General features: G+C 41.5%; 2 protein-coding genes across 3 annotated transcripts in view; one reads left to right on the top strand and one right to left on the bottom strand.

The window, feature by feature from the left end:
- The window catches only part of IQCB1 (IQ motif containing B1), a 20,887-nt gene extending 12,880 nt beyond the window's left edge, over nt 1-8,007 (bottom strand). Inside the window, exons 1-7 of the mRNA XM_064451230.1 lie at nt 7,907-8,007; nt 7,246-7,518; nt 6,287-6,449; nt 4,399-4,528; nt 2,086-2,179; nt 917-1,016; nt 377-549 (exon numbers count right to left, since the gene is read on the bottom strand). Coding sequence (XP_064307300.1) covers nt 377-549; nt 917-1,016; nt 2,086-2,179; nt 4,399-4,528; nt 6,287-6,449; nt 7,246-7,363 — 778 coding nt within the window. The 5' untranslated portion in view covers nt 7,364-7,518; nt 7,907-8,007. The remainder of the gene's footprint in view (nt 1-376; nt 550-916; nt 1,017-2,085; nt 2,180-4,398; nt 4,529-6,286; nt 6,450-7,245; nt 7,519-7,906) is intronic.
- Nucleotides 7,518-22,227, top strand: EAF2 (ELL associated factor 2). Of its 2 annotated transcripts, none has more exons than XM_064451231.1 (6): nt 7,518-7,663; nt 11,250-11,344; nt 12,023-12,159; nt 12,884-13,029; nt 16,602-16,868; nt 21,373-22,227. In XM_064451231.1, exons 1-6 carry the CDS (start codon nt 7,537-7,539, stop codon nt 21,417-21,419), a joined length of 819 nt encoding a protein of 272 aa, XP_064307301.1. In that variant the 5' UTR covers nt 7,518-7,536; the 3' UTR covers nt 21,420-22,227. The 2 variants fall into 2 exon arrangements, with proteins under 2 accessions (XP_064307301.1, XP_064307302.1); XM_064451232.1 differs by lacking the exon at nt 7,518-7,663 and adding an exon at nt 8,303-8,505.

The raw sequence follows: 22,227 nt of genomic DNA, 5'->3' as shown, positions 1-22,227 counted from the left end.
TACATGGCAGTACACGCACCCTGCTACTGGGATCTCTCAATAGCCAACCTGCACAGGAAAACAGATGCAGAACATCACATAGAAAGAAGTAAAGCCCATCAGGTTGGAAGTGACAAACAGCTTTAAGAGACTATTTGCCACATGCAGAGTCCTTAGTACACCAAAGCAAATAAATCTAGGAAACAGAAAGAGGTGCGGCACCTTAAGCTACAATGAAAGTTAACAGAAGGGGGGGGTGTGGGAAATCTCAACACAGCACTGCAGTTACCATCTGTAGTGGATAGTTACCGAACCGAGATGGGAAACCTCCATCTTTGTATTTTTACAGTGAATGTAAGAGGAGGCTGAGTGATTGGTCCCATGCACGTTTACAAACCTTTGTAGCGAGCTGTGAGTATCTTCACAAGCTGCCTGCAAAATTTTGCCACCAACAATAGCAGTTTTGTAGCAGCATTTCCTATGACAGGATTGGTGGTAGATGAAAGCTTGTAAACAAGTTCATCCAAAACAGAGTGAAGGGTCTTGTCATCAACGTGAAGCAAGACAGAACTTTAAAAAGAAAGAAAGAAAAAAAAAAAGGTGGGGGAACAGAATTGAAGTGTTAATTACAAACTATGAGCTTTTAACTGCGACTTATTTTTAGTTATGTCGGGCATTCAGGAAGTTGACATACCCAGCTAGCTGGACCAGCAATCTGATCCAGGCAATACTACTGTTTCAGTCAACTGATTCCCATTCCCTCAATTTAACAACATAACAAAGAAAATAACTTTTTTTTTCTATTTCTACAACAAAGACTAGGAAAAAAACCCCACAAACATTCTTGTATATGAAAAATTTCTATTTTACCAAGCAGTAATGAACTGAGTTTTAAATTTAAAATTCAGAAAAATCAGTGATATAAAAAATAACTAACCTATTGACCCTCAAAATGTTGTGTAAAACAGACATCATTATACTTGCTGTTTCAACGTCATCTGTTATTAACAACTGCAGGAAGTGATCATTTTGCAGTACTGAAAAAAAAAAACAAGCAAGCAAGAAATCACACAATCAGAAGCAGACTTGAAAATGCTATAAACCAAAAAAAACTTCATTATGGAACATAAGCCACAGCAAGTAAAACCAGATACTGTTTCTGGAACAAACTTCCTCTCTTATTATTTTTACACTGAAACTTACTGGAACAAGTAAACTACTTCAACATCCAAAAAACAGGTTGAGCCCTGTTTTTCTGCCTTTGGACATCCCTCAGGCACTGGTGTTGCAATGGAATAAGAGCTTTAAATCCTTTTATGTTACACTAGTATCAGTTTCTTATTACAACAGTGGAATTATCACTGGGGCAACAATATCCGGAAAAGATAAGGACTTCAACCTTGACACTTCATTATGCCAGGTTTATTTAATGCAAGTCCACTGATGTCATTAAAGCACCATCTTTTTTATTCTAGTGTATCACTGTCTACATAGTTAGTAACTTCTCTGGCCATGTGTGTGCTTTTAGTTACACATCTCATGATCCTTAGGTTTTTGTTCTACATAAGAAACACAAACAAATTCTGCTTTTTAAAATCTCTGTTATTAACATTGGTTTAATTGAAAGTTTATTGTGGTCAGAGGTATATAGTGAAGTTTTTTAGATATTAGTAAAATTTCCTGGCATGGCAACAACTTCAGAAATCTGTTTTCAAGTTTACCCACTTTTCAGGGCCAGCAATGTACTCTGGTCAGATTTCTGCATATATTAATAACACACAGGTAAAAAGAACAACTGTATCTAATCAGAAAAAAAACCCACCAACCTGATTTTTTTAAGGTATAGAATTACAAAGGGAAATTACAGGAAAGCACTTTTAATGTCTGTCTCTAAAAGACTAGAAGGGGAACTCTAGTATTTCTCTTTAGTGGATCTTTTCCATTTTAGATATTGCTGTTTCTGTTGAGTGGACTGCTTTAAGCGGTTGATTTAACATCTGCTCCAATTTAGAAAACTAGGTGGAGACCAGCTTAAGAGTGATTCTTGATACCTGTAGTTGCCACAAATACATTTTCAGGTGTTTCATGGGTTTACTTTTCCCTTACCACAGGCTGCTAGTTGAATATGCCCACCGAACAGCCAGCAGATGGCATCAGTTACTGTTTGGAACCAGTGTAAAAAATCTTGTTTTTCTTCATCCTAAACAAAAGAGAAGTAGGTAAAAGCATGTGTATATATCTTCACTGAGGACTTCAGCTTGATGCTTCAGGGATTTGGAGACCAAAACTCCATCAAATTCCCAAATGATGCTGGTGAAACTGTAGGAAACAGTCAAAAAAATAACTTGCAAGTCCTTCAAGGCCAGGGATCGATCAAGAAAATCTAAACATTCTAAAAAAAGCATCCATTCCTGAAAACATCATAACAGGGAGTGAGAAGTCTTGTTTACCCCTTAAAATATTTGATAGCATAGGAGGGCTAAGATGACAAACAATAGCTCAGTACAAATGCATCATGGATTTAATCCACAAAGCGTGAAACACATTATTTAAGATTAAAGAACGCGGGGCGGGGGGAAGTACAAAGTGGCCAAGAACACAGTGTAAATGGAAAAAGTTCCAAAAACTGCCATGGTGAGGCTTCAGAAGCACCTCCTAGTTGGAAGTCTGGAAGCAAACACCAAACCACTATTGAGATAAAGTCTGAGCAGTTTGCCAAATAGACTATGCTATGTGCTTGCCTGTGATAACAGTAGCGTAGAAAAAATGGCTAGGAAGAATCCAATTTTTAATATGTGAACACTCATACATACGCAGAGTCTAGAGTCTGTGTTCCAACTGCGAGCCACAGGCCACTGGAAATCTAAAATCTTGGTGTGTGGACAGCAAAGGGGCTTTTGATAGTGCTACATTGCTAACAAATGTTGATAAAGCACTCTGCCTTATATCTCCCACATTAATTGAGCCTCCACAAATGAGACTCTGGAAAGTCTTATTCCTAGATCTGCACTGTAAGTCCCAGCTGTCAGCCATGGTTTAACTTTGTATTTGGTTCCTACTGACAATGAGAGATACAAAATGACAGTAATAAGTTAAGCTGTAATATTATCTGTTCTGTGTTTTGGCAATACGTTGGTTTCTGAAAGCTATTTCAGTACTTCCCTTGACTTCAAAGACTTGTGCAAAAAGCAAATGAGGACAGAATAAACTACTAATCTCCACTGGCAGAGTGGGATTTCCAAAGTTCCACTGAGCAAGCACCAAGTCTGGGTGCCCAGTCACCTCTGAGACCACAAGGTTTAAAAGCCAAAGTACTAATTATAATGTAGACTGCATTTGCATTCAAAAGAAATCTTTGCCCACAAGTATGACTCAAGTAGCATGTAGGCTGAGACATAATAAGAAAGTGTGGGGGAAATTACATATTGTGGATAAGACTCGAGTCTCCTGGGATGTCATTCAAGAAGCTTCCTGCTTAAGCACTAAATGCACTTCTAAAGTAGTGAACTTACAGAAAATATGTTACTCTACTGATACTTTCTGAGAACTGATTGAGTTTGTGGCGCCCAGCACAATACTCCGTAGGAAAACTCTGACTAAGTGCAAGAAGCCAGTGAGCCAAGAAATGAGATACTAAGGGGAAACAGGGATGTTGAAAGAAAATATCAGAATCCATGAGGTTGGTTATTTAAATTATTCATGGGTTTCGTTTGTTGGGTTTTTTTCTTCTGATTCTGGAACTCAGAATGCTTCAAATGCATGAGGGAACCCAGCTGGGCAAACCCCTTCTTCTCTGAAAAGAGGGAGAGAAATGTAAGAAAGCATTCACATCTACAAATTCTACAAAGTTTGCCTCTGGGGTTCCCAATGTGCAGGTTCAGAAGCAGTGAGCATTTTTGGAATTTTTGCCAATTCCACGGCAGAAATTGTATGGCAACACAAATGTCAATAAATCTGATTTAAGTCTTAAGACTTCCTAAACATTTTTTGTAAAGCTGAATAAAGCAGTGGGAACAGAGCTGTTACAAAGACTGAACTAATTATATGCAGAGTTAAAGAGACTACTGTGACTGGGATGCTGCCTTTTGTAAGGCATTTTTTTCTATCATACTGCTCGAATTCTTATATCCTACTTATAATTGCATTCTTTCCCTCTGCCTTTAAAACTTGCAGAAATAGCAGGCTAAGTCTCTAAACAAACCTATGGTAACAAACTAGCTTTGCACACATAATGGACTGAATGCTCCACAAGGACAGATTTCAGTTTCAAAGCTCCAAGGCATAAGAAAAAATACTGTAATTTCAGGAAAATAAATTTTCATAACACAGTGTCCCTAGAATAATATCCTACTTACATAATACATAATCCTGGAAAGTTTACAGAGGTTCTCTGCTCTTTTGACTATTATATTTAAATACCTTGATTGCTCGGATAAATCGTGCTTGCAAGCGTCTTCCCAAAAACAGCATGTTGTCTATAGCTGAAGGAAGAAATTTCTTGTAAAATTCCTCAGGATCTTCTTTCACCTCTAGTCCTACACAACAATGACTGAAAGGGAGGGGGGGGAGTAAGAAAAAAAAAAAAATCAACCTGAATAGTCAAGGGCCTATTTGAACAGCTTTGAATGAATGTCACATCATCAGAGAAGAAATGCTTCACTGGCATGGGACAATTCAACGCTGAACAGCAGTTAACTGCTGTGACTGGCTCCAAGGTAGCTGCCTCAAAAGGAAGAGGAATCAGGGGCAGGCTGGAGACAACAAGTATATTACTACTTATTATAGCCTGCCTCGGTTTAAAACATATCAAAGGCACTTTCTCCATTAGCCCATTAGCTTCACAGGATCTGTTCATGCTCATTCTGCATGCTAGGGAAGGGCTCTGATGGTCATAAAGAGGAAAAAAAAAAAGGCAAAATAGGAAGGTAGACAAAAACGTGATAAATGAAACCTGATGAAGGGGGTGCAGATGAGGCAACGAAAATATGTATAAAAAACCTATTACTTACCACAAAATCTTCAGTGAGTCTGTCTACAACTTTCCTCTCACCGAGGAATATATGTGGTCTAGAAATCAGTTCTTCAGATCTCAGTTTTCTTATTTTACTCACCACAGACATGTTGGTCATTTCTGGCAGACTTTTTACAAGAAACTGCACATTTTACAACTGGGAATTTTTTCAATTCTGTACGCTGCACTGATACTAGTGCAACAAAAGAGTCTTCTTAACTTTTTATGAATTTTGTTGTCTGGCATCTTATCTAGGCTTTGTTATCTTTTTGTGAATGTGCACACGTAAAGCTTTGCTTACCAAACCCCTTGGAAAGTAAATTCTAGGTGTGAAGCTGAGATTCATCTAGTTACAAAAGGACATTTTTATAGCTAAAATAAATTTCAGTTTTCTCTGCAAACTGAAATAGCTTATAGGGGATGATTTAAGTATCACATAACTCTGGTGATAAATCTTGCATCCCTTAGTGAAATTCCTGGCATTAAAAATTCATACTGCAGATATGGCATAAATAAGAGATGGTTGCCTAATTGCTTCATGCCTTAGAATTTTGCTCCCTAGTTAGGCCAAAATAAAGTACAACTTGGGGAAAATTTAAAACTAACTATTTTTCCTGACATCAAAGTTTGAGGTTGGATCACTGGAGATTTGAGTTTAAAGTTGTCTTATTTACTAGCTACTTGTTTAAATGGCATATTATTGGCTTATTTAATATTATATGTATAATATATATAGTATTATGGCTTATTTAATGGCATATTTATGCCATTCTCACAATATCACTACATCAAGCTACCTAGTCTGTATGAACTGTCCTCTATTATGTTTAATATGTAAATATACCTATTTTAAATATCTATTAAATCGATAGTTAAATAGAGTCAAGCGAAGCTGTGAGTCCATCAGGCTAAAGATTTTTGCAAGATGAAATCTAAGTAAACTAAATTTTAAAAATAACTGCAATTCAAAATTAGTGATTACTGGGTAAGAACTGTGACACCGATGAGTACCGTTCACAAAAAAAAGGTAAGGCCAACACAAAAACTGTTCCCACCAAACAGTTCACCCTGCTCAATGAAACACAATGCAAATGAATTAAACAGGACCAATTAGGCTATGCCTGACCCCTCTGCTCTTGACTGATCCCTGCCCTTTAACCCTGGCCTTTCCTGAACAACAAGCCTTATTCTGGATGGGAGCCAATGTATTACAGCTTGAAAAGAAAAAGAGCAAGATGAAAAGCCAGAAGAAAAAAAAAACCCAAGAAGAAAACTTCTTAGCTTTTTTTTTTTTACCTTAGTATCTCTGCTAGCTGGGCAGCAGTAGCCCAGCCTCCACGCAATTGAGAGTGGTCTTGTCTGAGGACCAACATGCAGTACTGAGCAAGATCATAATTGTATATATCTTGCTTAATTTTTTTTGATTCTTCACCTCCCAGGGAAGCACTATTTAAAATTCCTGTGGGAAGAAAGCAGGAGAGACAAAGCGGAGTGTAAGATTCTTATGTGCAAGATTTTTGTCTTCTTTTTCCAAAACCTGAGAGGAATATGTGTACACAGAGCCAGGATTAAGGTAATTCTAAAAGTGCTAACAACAGCATAAAATATTTTGTCAGCATTTTTCACTCCTACAGCTACAATCCATTTGTTAGATTGTATGACAATTGGGAAGGATAGCTAAACTTAGGTTGCCAATTTCTCATTACACACTTAGCATTAAAACATGCATTACCTGGGATATAGCCCATTTGTATGTATTTCCTAGGCCAGATAAAACCACAACCACCGTGAAACATAGCTTCCTTATAATTACATCCCAATTTAGAACAGGACCTAACTTGTTTCTACCAGCAGCGGCTATGCGGCAAAAGGAAAGATGGGGGGAGTCACACAGGAGCTCGAGATTGCGTGTCTATGTTAAGACATAAAAACTGAGTACTAATGACCACTCCGGCTCTCTACCCAAAAGCACTGGGAGAAATTATTTGACCAAGCGTAAGCTCCTGGCCCACATCAGCAGGGGTTTTACAAACAGGGTGATGGCTGAGAGGGAAAAAAGGCTTCCCCTCCATTTGCTCCTCCTTATTGTCGCCAAGCCAAACGCCACTCAATACCACTCTCAGGAAAAGCTCACAGAGTTTCCAACCCTGCTACAAATATTCAGAAAAACCTTCTGTATTTAAGGAGGCAGAAGGATGAAGGACTGCCCACACGCCACTACTTCATCCTTTTATTTTAGAGACGGTATTAATTACCCTTTAACTTGAGAAGTAGCAGGGGGGTGTCCTGTTCTCTGCCCTCCGTGACCTGAGCCGCTAGGGCCAGCACCCGCGGATCCGCAGCCGCCGGCCCCGCGCCGGGCACGGCGGCCATAGGGACGGCGGGAGGCCCCCAACACCATCGACTCAAGCCTCTTCCCCGCTTTAATTGTTCCGGTGCAGGAGCGGCGTCCTTAAGCCACCACCTCCATCACGCCCCCAGTCCTGCCCCGCCGCCGGGACGCCGCCGCTCCGCGCCTCGGCTCTGCCCTGGGGGAGGAAATTAACATGGAGGGAGCCCCGTCCACGCTCCCTCACGACGCCTCTCGGGGCCGCGGGCAGCGGGACCGGCTCTGCCGGCAGCGCAGGGCTCCGGCGGGGCGGCCCAAGGGAGGCCCCTCACGCCGCCTGCCAGGTAGGGCCTCCCTAAGGGCCGCAGCATCGCCTCAGCCACGCGTGGGGCAGGTGCAGAAAGGGGCCGCGGAAAGGGTCTGCCCGCTAGCAGGGCGGCGAGGGAGAGGTGCCCTCGCCCATCGGAGCCGCCCCAGCACCCCCACGGCACCCGCTCGAGGAGACCCTGGTGCCACGGGGCCAGCGGCATCCCGCGAGTGGAGCCACCCTGAGGGAAACCCCTCCCCTCCCCTCCAGCCCCTCTCACCGCCGCGCGGGGTCTCCCCCACTTCGGGGCGGGGGGGGAGTTTGGGCCCGAACCCGCCTGCACTAACCCCGCCGCTCCCCCACACCCCCCCCGCCCCTCCCAGCTGCGTGGTCGCGGCCGCTCTCCACCAACCAGAGCTCTCCCCTGAAGGAGGAGGGTGTTATTTGCATATACGCGTGCGGGCTGGCGCCGCAGACAGTTCCACTCGTGGAAATCTACAGAGGGCCGCCTCGCCGCCCAATCCAAGTCCATGATGCCCGTGACGCACCGCCTTCAGGGGAGGGGCTTCGCCAGCAGCAGCCTATGGGAGGTCGGGTGGGCAGGGCCTGTCGCTGCCGGGGGTGGGCCCGCCGCCCGTGGGGGTGTGTGGGCGTGCCCGGGCGGTGCGAGGGATGTGCGGCGGCGGCGGCGGCAGCAGCGGCAGCAGCAGCGGCGGCGGCGGGGGCCGCCTGGGCTCGCCATGGTCTGAGGCGCGGTCCGAGGCGCCGCCGCTGCGATGAACGGAGCGGTCCCGTCGCATTGCGACCCCAAGAAGCGGGTGTTGAAGCTGGGCGAAAGCTTTGAGAAGCAGCCGCGCTGCGCCTTCCACACCGTCCGCTGTGAGCGTGGGGTGGGCGCAGTCCTTCAGGGGCCGTGGGACCGGGCGAGGCAGGGGGACACGGACACCCGCGGGTCCCGAGGGGCGGGAAGGCTGAGGGGGCAGGTGTAGGCTTGGCGGGAGCGGAGGGTGGGTGTGTGGGAGCAGGCCCGGGCGGGCACCGGTGCGAGGGGAGGGCGGCGTGGCGCGGCGTGGTAGGCAGCCGGGCGCTGAGGGAGGACAAGGGCAGCGTGGCAAACCTACCGGGGGTGCCCAGGCCCGCCCCCCCCGCGCTGGGGCCGGCACCAGGCGCTGTCTGCTGGCAGGGCTTAGGGAGCCCGGCGGGCACCGGGCGCCGGGCAGCTGCGCACGCAGGGCCCGGGAGGCCGGGGTGCGTCGCCCGCCTTCGTCCCGCGATCCCGGCGCACGCCTGGGAAGCGGGTCCCCCCCCCGCACCGGCCGGGGCGCTGCTCCGGGGCCCTGGGAGCGATGGGGCGCAGACCAGCTCCCGAGAGCGTGCTGCTGGTGGGGTGCACGGCCGCTGGATCCCAGTGCTGCGCATCGCTGCTTCCTGGGCACTAACTTCATTTTTTTATGCATTTTGCATCCAGAATAGCATCTTGATGCAGTTCTGAAAACCGAATCGGGCTGAAGCTGTGGCTTTGCCCTCTTTCCTTGCGCTTAGTTTTTAGAAGTTAAGTACAATTCAGCAATCAAAGGTTAAAGGCAGTATTAATCACAAAGCTAGTATGCCCTCCCTGAGTACATAATTACTATCTACAGAGGTGTGTGCTCAAAGATTCTGAGGGTAGCTAGGAAACAAATGCTCTCAGGATTATAGTTCTGGTAATTTAGGACTGCTGCTTCTGGTTTTGATGTCTCATTATTTATAGACTGATCCCCAAGATCCAGTCTCATATACATTCTCTGGAGAATGTCCTGTATGCTTTCATGCAGTGCAGCGAGATGGGTAATGTGCTTTCTGTGGGCAAATGGAATGGCACTTGGTAGGATCCTCTGCAACTGTAGGAGGGAGGAGAGGGGAGGGAGCAGGCAAAAGCTATAAATGTAGTTAAACAAATGCTATAACTTGAAATTTACTCTAATTTTAAAAAGTACTAGAAACCATGTCTGGTAGCTCCTACCCTTGCGATTTCTTGCTGACTTCTGTAATTTCATTATTTATTCTGAAATCTGTTTTGAAATCTCTCTTCCTTTCCAACAAATGAGACATGGAAACTGGCACACTCATCAGCTCTGTCAAATGCACATGCGAAAATATCCTTCTCTGACACCTGAATTTTTTGGTAACAAAACTTTTTGTTTACTCGAAGGGGAAGACATCTGCTGGTTAAAAGATCAGAAGTCTGTTTATGGACACTGGAATCAGTACCTTAATTTTCTAAAGTATTAACGACCCAGTGGCCATATATTAAAGCAAACATTCTCTCGTTTGATGAGAAACTTTGCAACTGCTTTACGCTTATCCCTGTAAGATGACGCGTGGGGTTTTGCCGTAATCAAGGTTACCAGGGGCTGTCACCTGTGTCTTAGCTCAAAGCCTTCTGCTGTGTGCATAGTCCTGCCCGACAGCTCTTGAAGCTTGGTTTCTTGCCTGGCTGGCGCGCGAGCTGGAGCCAGCGTTCCCAGCTGTGGTCTGTGCCGCCTGGCCAGTGGGTTGCAGGCAGTGTTATTGAACTGGGAAGCTCCCCAGCTGTAACAGAGCGCTGCCGCCTGTGACCAGTGGTGGGTGACGTGACAGGCTGCGAGGCAAGGAGCGCGTGCTGTGCTGTGGCCAGGGAGCGTGCCGTCTAATGTGTCCCCTTTACGCGCCCGGTCCCTCCATGCCTCTCATCAGCTGCAACAGGGTGCCTCTCCCCAGTGTGCGAGGCAGGGCACTGGACATTGCCGGGCTGCGAGACTGGCCCTGTGCCTGAGTTTGCTGGAACCACAGGTTCAAACCCGTATCTGTTACCACGTGCCTTGTGGAGCCTCTTGATGCCGTCTTATCTCTCTCTAGATCTGTGCAGGCAGGCCTTTTAGCAGTAGCCCTTCCCAATTAATTTGTGGTGGAAATAATACTTTATAGATAATGGTGTGTTACATAGCTGCAGTGCTGATAACCGAACACATGCTTGTTTTCAATGTCTCAAATCTTTGAAAAGGACCAGAAATTTATACCTTCCTTTGTTAAAATTTATTTTAATCAATATTTTAGGTGTTGAAAAACACAAAAAGGAAATTAATATTTAATTGGGAAGTAATCTCACTTTTGACAAAAATAAATATACTGAAACTCAAGTTTTGGTTGGCTTCTAACATACATGTTAGAGTAAAATCAGAAATGGATACAGAAATGGATCTGAGGACTGATGTTGTTCTTTACATTTCAGTCACTTGTCTATGACTCCCATGTTTGGGATCAACATTTTCAAGAACTATTTATTGATTTTTCTGAAAGCGGTTATGTGAGGATTTAGCTTTTGAAATATAGCATGACTCTTTCAGCCTCTTTAGCCATTTAAAAACTAAAAGCATCTTTAACTAATGTTAAAGGGATGTTAAGTCTTACCCTGAATCTTGAGAAATGCCATCTTGACTTTGAATTCTACTCAATTATGGGAAGGTCTGCTCAGGGGAATGGTAGATGATACACTAGCAAAAAAAGGGTTTAACTTAATAGCCTCCAACTGCAATTAAAAGGTGTCTACATTCATAAGATTCCTGAGAAGTCTGTAAATAATCCAGTTTATTTTTTATGTTTAGATGACTTTAAGCCTGCATCTATTGATATGTCCTGTGAAGGAGACCTTAAAGTTGGCAAAGGTGAACAGGTGACAATAACACTGCCAAATATTGAGGTGAGTGGGGTAGCTGAAGAGTGCCAGGCCTAAGGGAATGATTTAGTTTATTGTCCTGAGTATATACTGAATATAGAAGGATACAAAGCTTCAGTGCTGTTTCAGAGCTGCTTGTGTGATTTTTAGAGTAGAAAAACAATTGCTTTAAGGATGTAAGATTACAAAAGACCTAAAGGTTAAACAGCTGTGCTGTAACTTTAAGTGTATTCACCACATTGGAAATATGCTGTAGGGTGACCCAGAAGTGTTGCGTACACAGAAAAGCTTCATGTCGATGTTGGCAGTGCAAGTCGCCCCTTGGTATTTACTGCTCGAGTGTAGTTCTAAAGCAGGAAAGACTGGAAAGGGAAAATTTACTACCTGCCATGCTTTACAGCTCTGCTGATGTGGTAACTGAAAGCCCTTTTGGTAAAAAGAGCCCTACAGTGAGCATGCTGTCATTGAGGAATAAGCATTTAATCAGTTTCAAACTAAACTAAGCTGGGTGAAATTCTGTTACAGTCAGTCACCAGCTGCTTCTGGTCATGGCTACTGTGAATCCAACTTGAATTAACCGATAACCTATTTAAAGGCTAGAAAAGATCACTTACAGTGAACTTGTCATCACTGTCATGGATTGCTGTTTATAAGGAAAAAAAGACTACAGTAGTAACACTTACTGGACTTCTGATTTAATAGGGCTCAACTCCACCAGTGACTGTGTTCAAGGGCTCAAAGAAGCCTTACCTAAAAGAATGTATCTTAATTGTCAACCATGACACTGGAGAATGTCGCCTAGAGAAACTTAGTAGCAACATCACTGTGAAAAAAACCAGGTGGGTGATTTACGAGAGAAACAACTGTACTTTACTTGTGAAAATTGAGTTGTTAATGAGTCTAAATTAAGATACATGACTACCCATTACTAATTTTAGCAAAATGTCATTTTTAGAAGGTACCTGGCCTTGTTCAATAGAGTGAAAAGCCTGCTTTCTGAGCACACTGACTTCACAGCTTTCGAGTCTTGACTGGCAGAAGAAATAGGACTCTTTTTTTTTTTTTTTTTGAACTAAAAACTGTAACATTGTTGAAAGAGATGATAACTATTTTCTGATGAGTTTAGAGCAGGGCAGAAAATCCGGAAAATAGCTTGCCTACTGTCTTCTGACTCCTAAATGAGAAAATAAAAAAAAGATCAATTCTGTGACATGTTTCAGTAATATTAATGGCTTGTTTTTCTCATACCAAGTTTCTGAATACTTTTTCTGCTGCTGAGTCCATATAAGCAATTTCCAGCAGATGATTATTATTAAATGATCCTGGGTATAAAAACAAATCAACTGACAAAGGGCTAAAACCTTATTAGCACTGTTAAAAGACAAATTTTAATACATCTATATATAATTATATGCCAGTATAATAACGTACCTCGAAATCTAACAACGCTATTTCGAAAAGCAAGACACATAATTCCATAACTTAAGATACTGTATCCCCTGTATTTTTGCCTTTTTCCATGCATCTTGTCTTCTAGAGTAAATCTTTTGCTTTTACACACAGAGCTGAAGGAAGCAGTAAGGTCCAGTCTCGTATAGAGCAGCAACAGCAACAAATGCGAAATGCAACTAAGGTTCCAAACAATGTTAAAAATTCTCCACCAAAAGAAAATATGTTTCTGCCTTCTCCTATGGATGATATTGAACGAGGTAAGCTCCAGTGTCATGTAAGTTTCAGAAACTTTGCTCTTCACTAGCAACTAGGTTTTAAGGCCCAGTGTTATTTGTTTGTGTGGTTTTGGAGTTTTGTTTTTTCTTTTAGTTTGTGATTTACAGTAGAAGCTGATTATGTAAGCCCTTCACCCTCATATGAAAATGACACTCTGGCTCAAGGGGTAACAAAGCAGTATTTTTTTAAACTTGCTAGGCTAGAAAAATCAGGTGAACCATTAGGCTTAATAATGCCAAGGGTCTCACTGCTCTCTCCCCTTGATTCTGTCTTCCACTGCTATTTTAATGAAGTTTCTAGTTGGTTGTACTGAAACCAACTGATTCCCATCTATTTTGACATCAGTCCTCATTCTTTCTCTGCACTCTGCAAACAGTTACAGTGCTTTACAACTCAAAGCACTTTAAGTTACCAGATAAGACCTGTGAAAGATAAGGTTCCAATGAAAAAGACAGCTAAAAACCTGCATAAATCAGTCCTTGAACAGTGCTATGTACTGTATTTTTGAGAGACTCTGGTTTGGTGTGACACTCATTTCACTTAATAGGAGGCCTTATTTCCCTTTGGAGGACAAGATGGCAGGTGGTAATTACTTGTTACTTGAAATGCTGACAGGTGGCAGTTTCATTGACTGGAATTGACATCTGCCACCCAAGATGTTCTGAATTCCTTTAAACAGATTTTGTAAGATGTGTCATTATGAAGGTAGTTTGGTTTTTTTTTTCCATTTTGGTTTTAAACTCTGACCAGAGATCTATACTACAGAACAGTACTAGAACACATCTAAGGTCACAAAGAGGAAGGAGTGCTTGAGCGCATGGAATAATAAAATGATGCTTTTTCTTGGTGGTCTGTTGTTTTTGAGGGGAGTGGTGGAGTCAAGTGCATTGGAAGTCACCAAAGTGGCTGCCAGCATATATCAAACTCTTACGTAGTGCCAATCCAATTTTGAGTACTACTGAAGAACATGGAATAATTGACAAATAGGGGTGGTAGGGATGTTTTAAAGTCATCTGTCCATCCTTCTGTCCTAAGTCAGACTTCTGACATTTTTTAACCTTTTCTTAAAGCCTTCCAGTGTCAGATCCTTTGTTCTTTCTTGCAATTGATTCCAGGGCTTTGCTCTCCTTACTGTTTGTGTTCTTCCAAATAAATAATCTGACAGTAAGCCCATCACTACTTTAATATTTATCACACAAGTACGGAACAGACTACTCTGATGCTTTTGAGCAGTCCTTCATGCACTCAGAAGCTGCTACGACTTTCCCATTCTTCACACAAAATGATGCCAGCTGGTTCAATCTTTCCTTAAAAGTTAAGTTTTCTAAATCTCTGATTCATTGACACTCTTCTTTAGCTACCGTACAGTAAGTCCAAAAACTTCCTGAAGTATAGTGCCTAAATGCATTTACTGTTTCAGCTATGGTTTTAGCAGCGGTGAGTTGAGCAAGAAGACTGTCTTACAGGCCCTATTCATCTTTATACACAAAGACCAAATAGAACCATGCCCCACTGTAATGCTTGTCATTTCTGCAACAGCACGGCGCGGTAGGACTGTGCATGGTGATCCACTGTAACTCTCAGACTTTTCAGCAGTGTTACCTACTTAATCGTTCTTCATCCCATGGTTGTGTAACTGACTATTCCTGCTTAAGTACACTACCCTGAACTTGTTACTAGCTTTGTTTTCTTGGGTGGGGGAAAGGTCGCTCTACCTTTGTTCTCTCGTATACATACAGCCCTTCCTTCAGCATTTGAAAATACTTAATTTAAATTCTGTCAGATTTAAATTATATCAAAATTCAAGGCAGAGATCTTTTTCCTCAGTTTTTGGTATTAACTGTTAGCCTTTCACCCAAAATTCTTCTCTTATTATGGTGAGAGCAGGGAGGAAGTGGAATGAATTGCATAGGACTTGACTGGTGTCTTTCAGTTACCTTACAGCTCCAGATGTGTGGCAGGTCAGTTGGGTTCTTTTGGCCTTTCTTCTCTAGAATTAATTTTTAAATAACTTCTTGATCGTTCTGCTGGCTGCATCCTAATTTTTGCTGTAGCTTTTCTGTCGTCTTTTCTGTCCTTAAGCTGTCTCTTATATGTGACCTTAGTAACAGGAGGATGCTTCTGTTATTTCCCTGCCTGCCCCCCCTGCCCTTTCCCTAGGTTTGAGTCAGCCAGTATGGTCTGTTACTGTACTTTCTGTTCTTCCTTGGTATTGGGTTAGTTTGTCCTTGTAGCCATAGCCACGCTATTTCAGGTGCTGTTTTTCCTGAACACCGTTTTCCTTTAGACTGGCCTTTGATAAGGCTGATTGGCCTAAGTACCTTTCCTTTAGTATGGCCTTTGATAACTCAGAATTGGAAGGCTTCATGGAAGTTTGTGTTGAAGCCTACTCTTTTGTTCTCCCTTCGTCTCATTAAGCTCTGAGCCATCTTGGTGACTTTCATCTTCAACCTGTTTTGCTGTATTGGGTAAATCTGGAGTGAGATGAGCCACTCTCCTACATGCTTTTTAAGTCTGCTGTATCAAAGCTGTTCTATCAAAGTATTCTGAGTGCTTGTAAGACCATCTTAACAAATGTCTGGGTAGTTACAATCTTATATAATGATGAACTTCTGCACTCTGGGTAACTTTCAGTCACTGTATAAAATCTCCATTCACCATGATTCAGTGGTCTATTTCAGACTACTCACTGCTGAAGCAGCACCCCTATTTTGCACAGTTAATAGGTGTACCCTTTCTGCAAAACTTCACTTCCTCCAAATGTTGGACTTCAGCTAGTATATATTAAAAAAATGCATACTCTGCAGCATGTCATACTCTTCTAAATATTATTGTAGTCAGGTGAGTTATTTCATCAAGAATGCAAGTTGTCTGAGTCAGACTGATCTGCTAATTTCCAGTATTTCTTGTCTACCTCATGTTATAGCTTTTTTACCTTGCTCCCAAATCTAAAAAGAGAACAAGGATTTGGTGAAATCTTCCTAATAGTAAACTGGATGGTTCCTTTGGATATTCGTCATGCTTAATCTGGTTTTGAGCAAAATGTCACATAGTCCAAACAAGTGTATTGATTGTAATGCTGAACTGCTGGGAGGCATTTTGGGTGCAGCTGCAGATATCTTACAGCTGACTTATCTGTGTGATTTGTAGCTGCAGTTTTCCATCAGTGAAAAGCATCTTCACGGGTGCTAAGGAAAATACAGAAGACTTGCTGGTTGCAGAAGTTAAAGGCTATGTGGGATGCACCACCCTGTGGAATGTGGGGTTAGCATTTGGGTTCACAGTCACCCTTGTTCTGACCCTCGGCTTGAAAGGGAGAAAGTGCCCAAGCTATGAGAGAAGAAAAGCACATGACAGGCTGAATGCTTGCTTGTGTCCTTTTCTTTGTTCTGGAGAGTTTTGGTGTTCTTGGTTTGGTTTTGTTTGGGTTTTTTGTTGCTATAATGCATGTACCTGATCTCTTTTGTTGATTTTTTTTTTCTGTATTACTTTTTTCCTCCTTCTCAGTTATGAACAAGTTAGTTACTAAGAAACAAATCATATTTTTTTTCAGAGCTAAAAGCAGAAGCCAGTATCATGGACCAGCTGAGTAGCTCTGACAGTTCTTCTGACTCTAAAAGTTCTTCATCCTCTTCATCAAGTAGTGAAAATAGTTCTAGTGAATCTGAAGATGAGGAAATGAAGCCCTCTCTTCCTATATCAATGCCGTATTTGCAGCCACAGCCTACTGTGTCTGCCATACCACAACAGGCTGTCCCTGACAAAGATGCCAGTCTTAACAGATCCCAAGAGAGCAGTGGTCATATGATGAATACACTACGTAAGTACAAAGGCTGTTCTTAGTGCACAATTCCAGACATCAAGATTCCGAAAGGAAACCATATTGTTTTTAAGTATGTCTCTGTTATAATTAAAACTGTGGGAAGTGTGATGCTAGGGTTTGATTGTTCAGCAGTGGTCTGAATTAGATGCTGGGTTAGAAGGTTCTCGGTCCCAAGAGATATTAAATTAAAGCTGATGCAGTTGAAAATATTTCTTAAGCTCTTCTGGCTTCCTCCCAGTTACATATATTGGGACTGGAGAACAGTAATTTTGTATTGAAAATACTTGAACTAACAGGGCACTCCCAAAACATACCCTTATAATTTCTTGGGTAGAACTATGGGAAAGTTACTATACCGGCAATATTCCAAATTACAGAAGAGATGGTGTATTCTTAGCTACTTCAGTTACTATTATTCATGGCACTGTTCCACTGGACAACATGGCAAAACTGTCCTTTGCATATAAGGAAGGAGGCGATTTGCTTTCAGGTGATACTATCTTATTCCACCCATTCAGGCAACTAAAAATGTAATTTGAAAAGTAGCTGTGATGTTCTTCAGGAAGTGGTTGCTGCGCAGCCTGGAACAGAATTCTCAGTGCATTTAAAAAAGGGGAGTTTGGACAGAAAAAAACCCACTAGGTAGAGAATCTTAAGTTTGCTACCTAAATACCGGGAGTATTCAGACATAGAAGTGAGTATTCAGCTATGGTGACTCTTCGAAAATTATTACATTTTTAATTAGGTGCTTAGCTGCAGGCTCCCAGTTTGAAGAGATTCTCATCAACCCTGATTTGCAGCCTAAGGTCTCTAAGGTTTATCATTTATATGTAAACTTGTTATACTGAAACTTTAGACTCTGGCAGATCTAATTTTATTTCAGTACTTAATGAATAACATGAAGAGGGTTGGTTGTTCGTTTTTTTTCCCTGTAGCTAGCATTTAAATACTTAAATAACCAGCACAGATATTTAATTATGGACTGCATTAACAGATAAGAACAGACTGAAAAGTCCTGTGACTTAGTGTGCAAAGGACTAAATGCTGCTTTCATTTTACTGTCACTGTAGAGAACAATGTCTTCATGTTTATAATTTGTGTAACTTTAGAGTAGGCCATTTATGTCGACCCTTATTTACAAATGGGATTTCCCGTTCTTCACGCTTTAAATACAACTCTTCTGAAAATAAGATTAATCTCTATTCCCGGTGACAGAATCCCATCTGGCAAAGCTTCCACTGAGAAATACACTTACAAGTACAGGTGGCCAAGTCCACCAGTTTCAACAGTCATAGTGAGAAAATGCTGCTTAAAACATGACAACATTACAACTCTTACAGGGGAAGTTTGTGGCTTGATGGTGCTCATGAACCACAGTGACAGGTAGAACCTCTGTCCATAACATCAAGCCTTGGGCTTGACTATCCTAGCTTGCCTAGATATTTACCTTAAGCCCATTTACTTCTGTTATGGTTACAGATCTATTTGCTGCTCAAAATGATTCTGTCTCCAACTTCCAGTACTTTAACACTTAAAATACTCTTCAACTAGACAAAGATTAAAATAGTTACTTTCAAGGAGAATGTGTTTCACTAGCTCCCTTGCTGAGGGAATTTGGCAGGAGAGCGAAACCTGGAGAAACTAAATGGATAGCACATGGTTCTAGCTTGAATGGCAGGAGTTCTCAGTCGGGGTCCTGTACAGTCATTTCTTCCATCTCAAATCATGTTTTACAAAAATAAAGTACTGAATCAACAAATGTCAGCACAAGCTGTTTGCTTGTCTAATCCTGTTTTGAGGTTTGACCAGTTATGTGCATGACTAGTTTTGTGCACCTCTGTAAAATCAGGGCCCTGCTGGGTAACGAGTGAAGTTTTCCTTCGGCTTGCTGTGTGCAGGTGGAAGGCTTAGAGAGCAGAGTTTCATTTTGCTTGTAGAAATCATACGGCTGAGGTTTTGTGGAACTTGGAAAGCACAGGACGTGGTGTCTAGAGCATGGTAACCAAATACTTGTCAGATACACATGATCTATCTCCTCAGGAATCTGGGGCTCAAGACTGCCCCTCACCCCCAAAATACTGTTTCTTCCCCTTTCTACGATCAGAAGCTGATTATGTAGGCTCACAACTTGTCTTATAAGAAAGTTTGTAAATGGTGGCACTAGGAAATCTGTTCTTCATAAATATTTGATCATATGTTGCTTTATGTCTACTTTTTGTTTAAGCAAGAGTTATGTTAAATACAGTAACTTTCCAAAGAAAAACCAGCATAGATTGGCCATTCTGGGGCCTTGTGTTACGCACATAGTATTCAGCACAACTTCACTTTTGATACTGGTGCTGGTACAAGCAGCTAGTCATGAAATAATTTTCCCTTGCATTAGTTTATCGGTGTGACCACTAAGATCTGTAAAACACAGGTCACTCCTATCAGTTTCCCCATCCCTGTAACTTGCAAGGATTCAACTGAATGTATTATAGTCACCAATTTAAAAGTTTAGGAAATGTCATAATTTGCAGTGCAATCTATTACCCCAATTAATATTGCTAATGAGCAATTGGCACTGAAAACTGAATTCAAGTTTTCCCCACGTTATTGCTGCCTTCCAAGTACAATATATTTTAGATGGTTCTTCAGAGTCTTAGTTAAATGAACTTTCCATTCTTGCATGAAACCCACCTGAAAACTACCAGCTCCAGTCTGTGTTACTTTGTCATCTCTCTGAAGGTGTTTTTTGGAGGTAGGGTTATAAAAATGGGGCAGAAAGTTTTCCCTGAAGTAAATCGTAATGCATGATTTCTGACTCTGGAACTTGGAGTTCTTGCTTTTCCCATCTGCTGGTTTTCACAAGCACTGGTATTTTTGGCTGGTGCTATAGGGTTTGTGTAATTTCTATTAACTATGTTGAAATAACTTTTGAAGGCTGCAGAATCACTGTTTGGAAGGTTATCTTCTTGTTCATACTCCCAGTCCTCTCCTAAAGTAGGTAGCGCATAACAGGGCTGGGATTTCTCAGAATTCACTGTAAGTTTTCCTTTGAGTGATAAAAGCATTAGTTTAGTTTACTAATGCCATTCTCTGCCTTGAAATATTATTTCTCAGGATAATATATTGTCCTGAATAATTATTGATAAATTACTTGATTTTGTTCTTTCAAAATTGCTTTTTAATTTATATTAAAATCATACAGCTCTAAATGTCTCTATATAGGGGATTGGAAAAATTATTCTAGAGCAGTACGTTAAAGATTGCTGGACACAGCCATCTGCACTATTCTTGTCTTATATAAAGTGTTTTCTGTTTGCAGAGAATCATGTACCACTTTCTAAGCTTTAGTGATGACATAGTGGAAAACAAAGAAAGGCTGAATGCAGCCATGTTAAAGACTTCAGTGTTCTGGCAGAAATTACACGTCTCACAACAAAAGATTGCATCGGAGTGTCTTGGGTTTACACTCTTGAGCTTACTTTTTTACCCATCTGCGAAAGTGATCTGTGAGGGGTGCTGCAGCTGAGGAAGGACATGTGAAAATAGTGTGCCTACTCAGCTTCAGTGATTTTATTTTTTTTTTCTTCTGCCTTTTAGGCCATTTCTGCACAACCTGAGATGCATTCTTTTTTTGGTGTGGTTTTTTTTTTTTTAAAATGGCTGTTTGGCAAGGGAGGTGTGAATAAAAGCATAATAGTTGGAACGAATAGTTGGAACAAATTCTTAAAAGTGTGTGGGAAAAGTTGCTAGATAAGATGTAGATTCTGTATAGCATGCTGCTGTATTGTTGGGGTTTTTTTTAGTTTTCTGTCAACCTGGAAAGACTCCCTCCCTCCCACCCCCAAGCTTATGGACATCCATCGCAAGCACAATGTAGTCTTTCTTCTTACTTCCCCATTTTGAAATAATATATATATAGTGACCAAATTAAAGTGCTGTGTAAAATTTCTTTTGATGTTTTATTTGTTCACTGGTTCCAAAACCTGTTTGAAATAGTAGGTCGCTGATACATCTTTAAATGGTACATCAAAGAGCTGCTCTTCTTGATTGAGACACCACTTTGTTTTCAAGCACAGCTGAGCAGCATTCAGATGTGTTTCAAAAAAAAAACAAACCAACCAACTCGGCTTTCACAAAACTCATTCACCAGCAGTCTTCCCACTTACGAAGCATGAAAATGTGGGTGGCAAAGATAGCTAGGTGTTGTCTTTGTGATCTGGTGATACTAAATAAATGCACTGGTGGCTAAGCAGCTAATGGCTTCCCTGGCAATATTTTAAAATCATAGAAAAGTGACCTCTCTAAAGTTCTGTCACTGGGGAGTTTGGTTCTACACCTATTATTCTCTTATCATAGAGTAGTTTGGGTTAGAAGGGGCCTTTGAAGATCATGTAGTCCAATCCCCCAGACCTGTTTAGTATTAGTATGCCTTTAATTGGGAAAGGGAGTATCTTGAAAGAAGAAAAGTATTTCCTTGAAAATGACTAATATGATGACTCTCTCTCTCTTCTAGGAAATGACTTGCAGCTGAGCGAATCTGGAAGCGATAGTGATGACTGAACAAATTTTTGGCCTTAAATGTATCACCTTTTTTGCTAAACATGTCTTAGCATCTGTTTTGCACTAAGATTAGATTACCAGAGACTGGTATGAATGTCCTCGATTTTGATAATAGACATTCTAATTTTCTACTGACACATCATGTCTATCATACAGCAGCATTGATATCCTGTCAGTGCTATGGTTATGTGTTTATCTTTCAAATTACTGTATTTACAGTAAAATAGTGTATGATCTGATTTTGATTATTTTTGCCTCAGCCGCCTGTTTTACTTGAAACTGATTTGTAACAGCAAGTTACTTTATATAAATAGTTATGGAATGGAGGAATTTCTGATATTTATGGAGGCAAGTTTCCTTCCTATCATTTAAATGCTGAATGCTGATCTCACAACTTTTACTTGGAGGGAGTGAAAGGGAGAACAACTAAATGAGGTCTGCTGTGTCAGCTACACTTTTTGTTCAGCTCACAGTTCATACCTCTAAGGAAACTGCTGAATAATGTGGTCCACTAGTGCAGTTACAGTTTACAATTGTTCAACACATTGCTGAATTCTTAATTTCATTGTATTATAGGACTTTATATTTCTGAGCCTCAAGATTCCTAAGGGAACTTGTCTATTCTCTGCCTTTTTTACCTGACTTGGATAGGCTGGTCTTTTTACAACCTTTTGTATCTAAATTTAGATAACTGCAGAGACAGCAATGAATTTCCTTCATTTAATTCTGTAACAGAAATCAGAAAATTTCTTTGTAGGAGTATAAAAATAATTTAATAAAGCAATATTTATCATTTTCATGCATCTGA

The sequence above is a fragment of the Phalacrocorax carbo genome, chromosome 5 (assembly GCF_963921805.1).
Source record: "Phalacrocorax carbo chromosome 5, bPhaCar2.1, whole genome shotgun sequence".
In the NCBI taxonomy this organism is placed as follows: domain Eukaryota; kingdom Metazoa; phylum Chordata; class Aves; order Suliformes; family Phalacrocoracidae; genus Phalacrocorax; species Phalacrocorax carbo.
The sequence above is the reverse complement of the archived record's forward strand: the minus strand, read 5'-3'. Positions and strand labels throughout refer to the sequence as shown.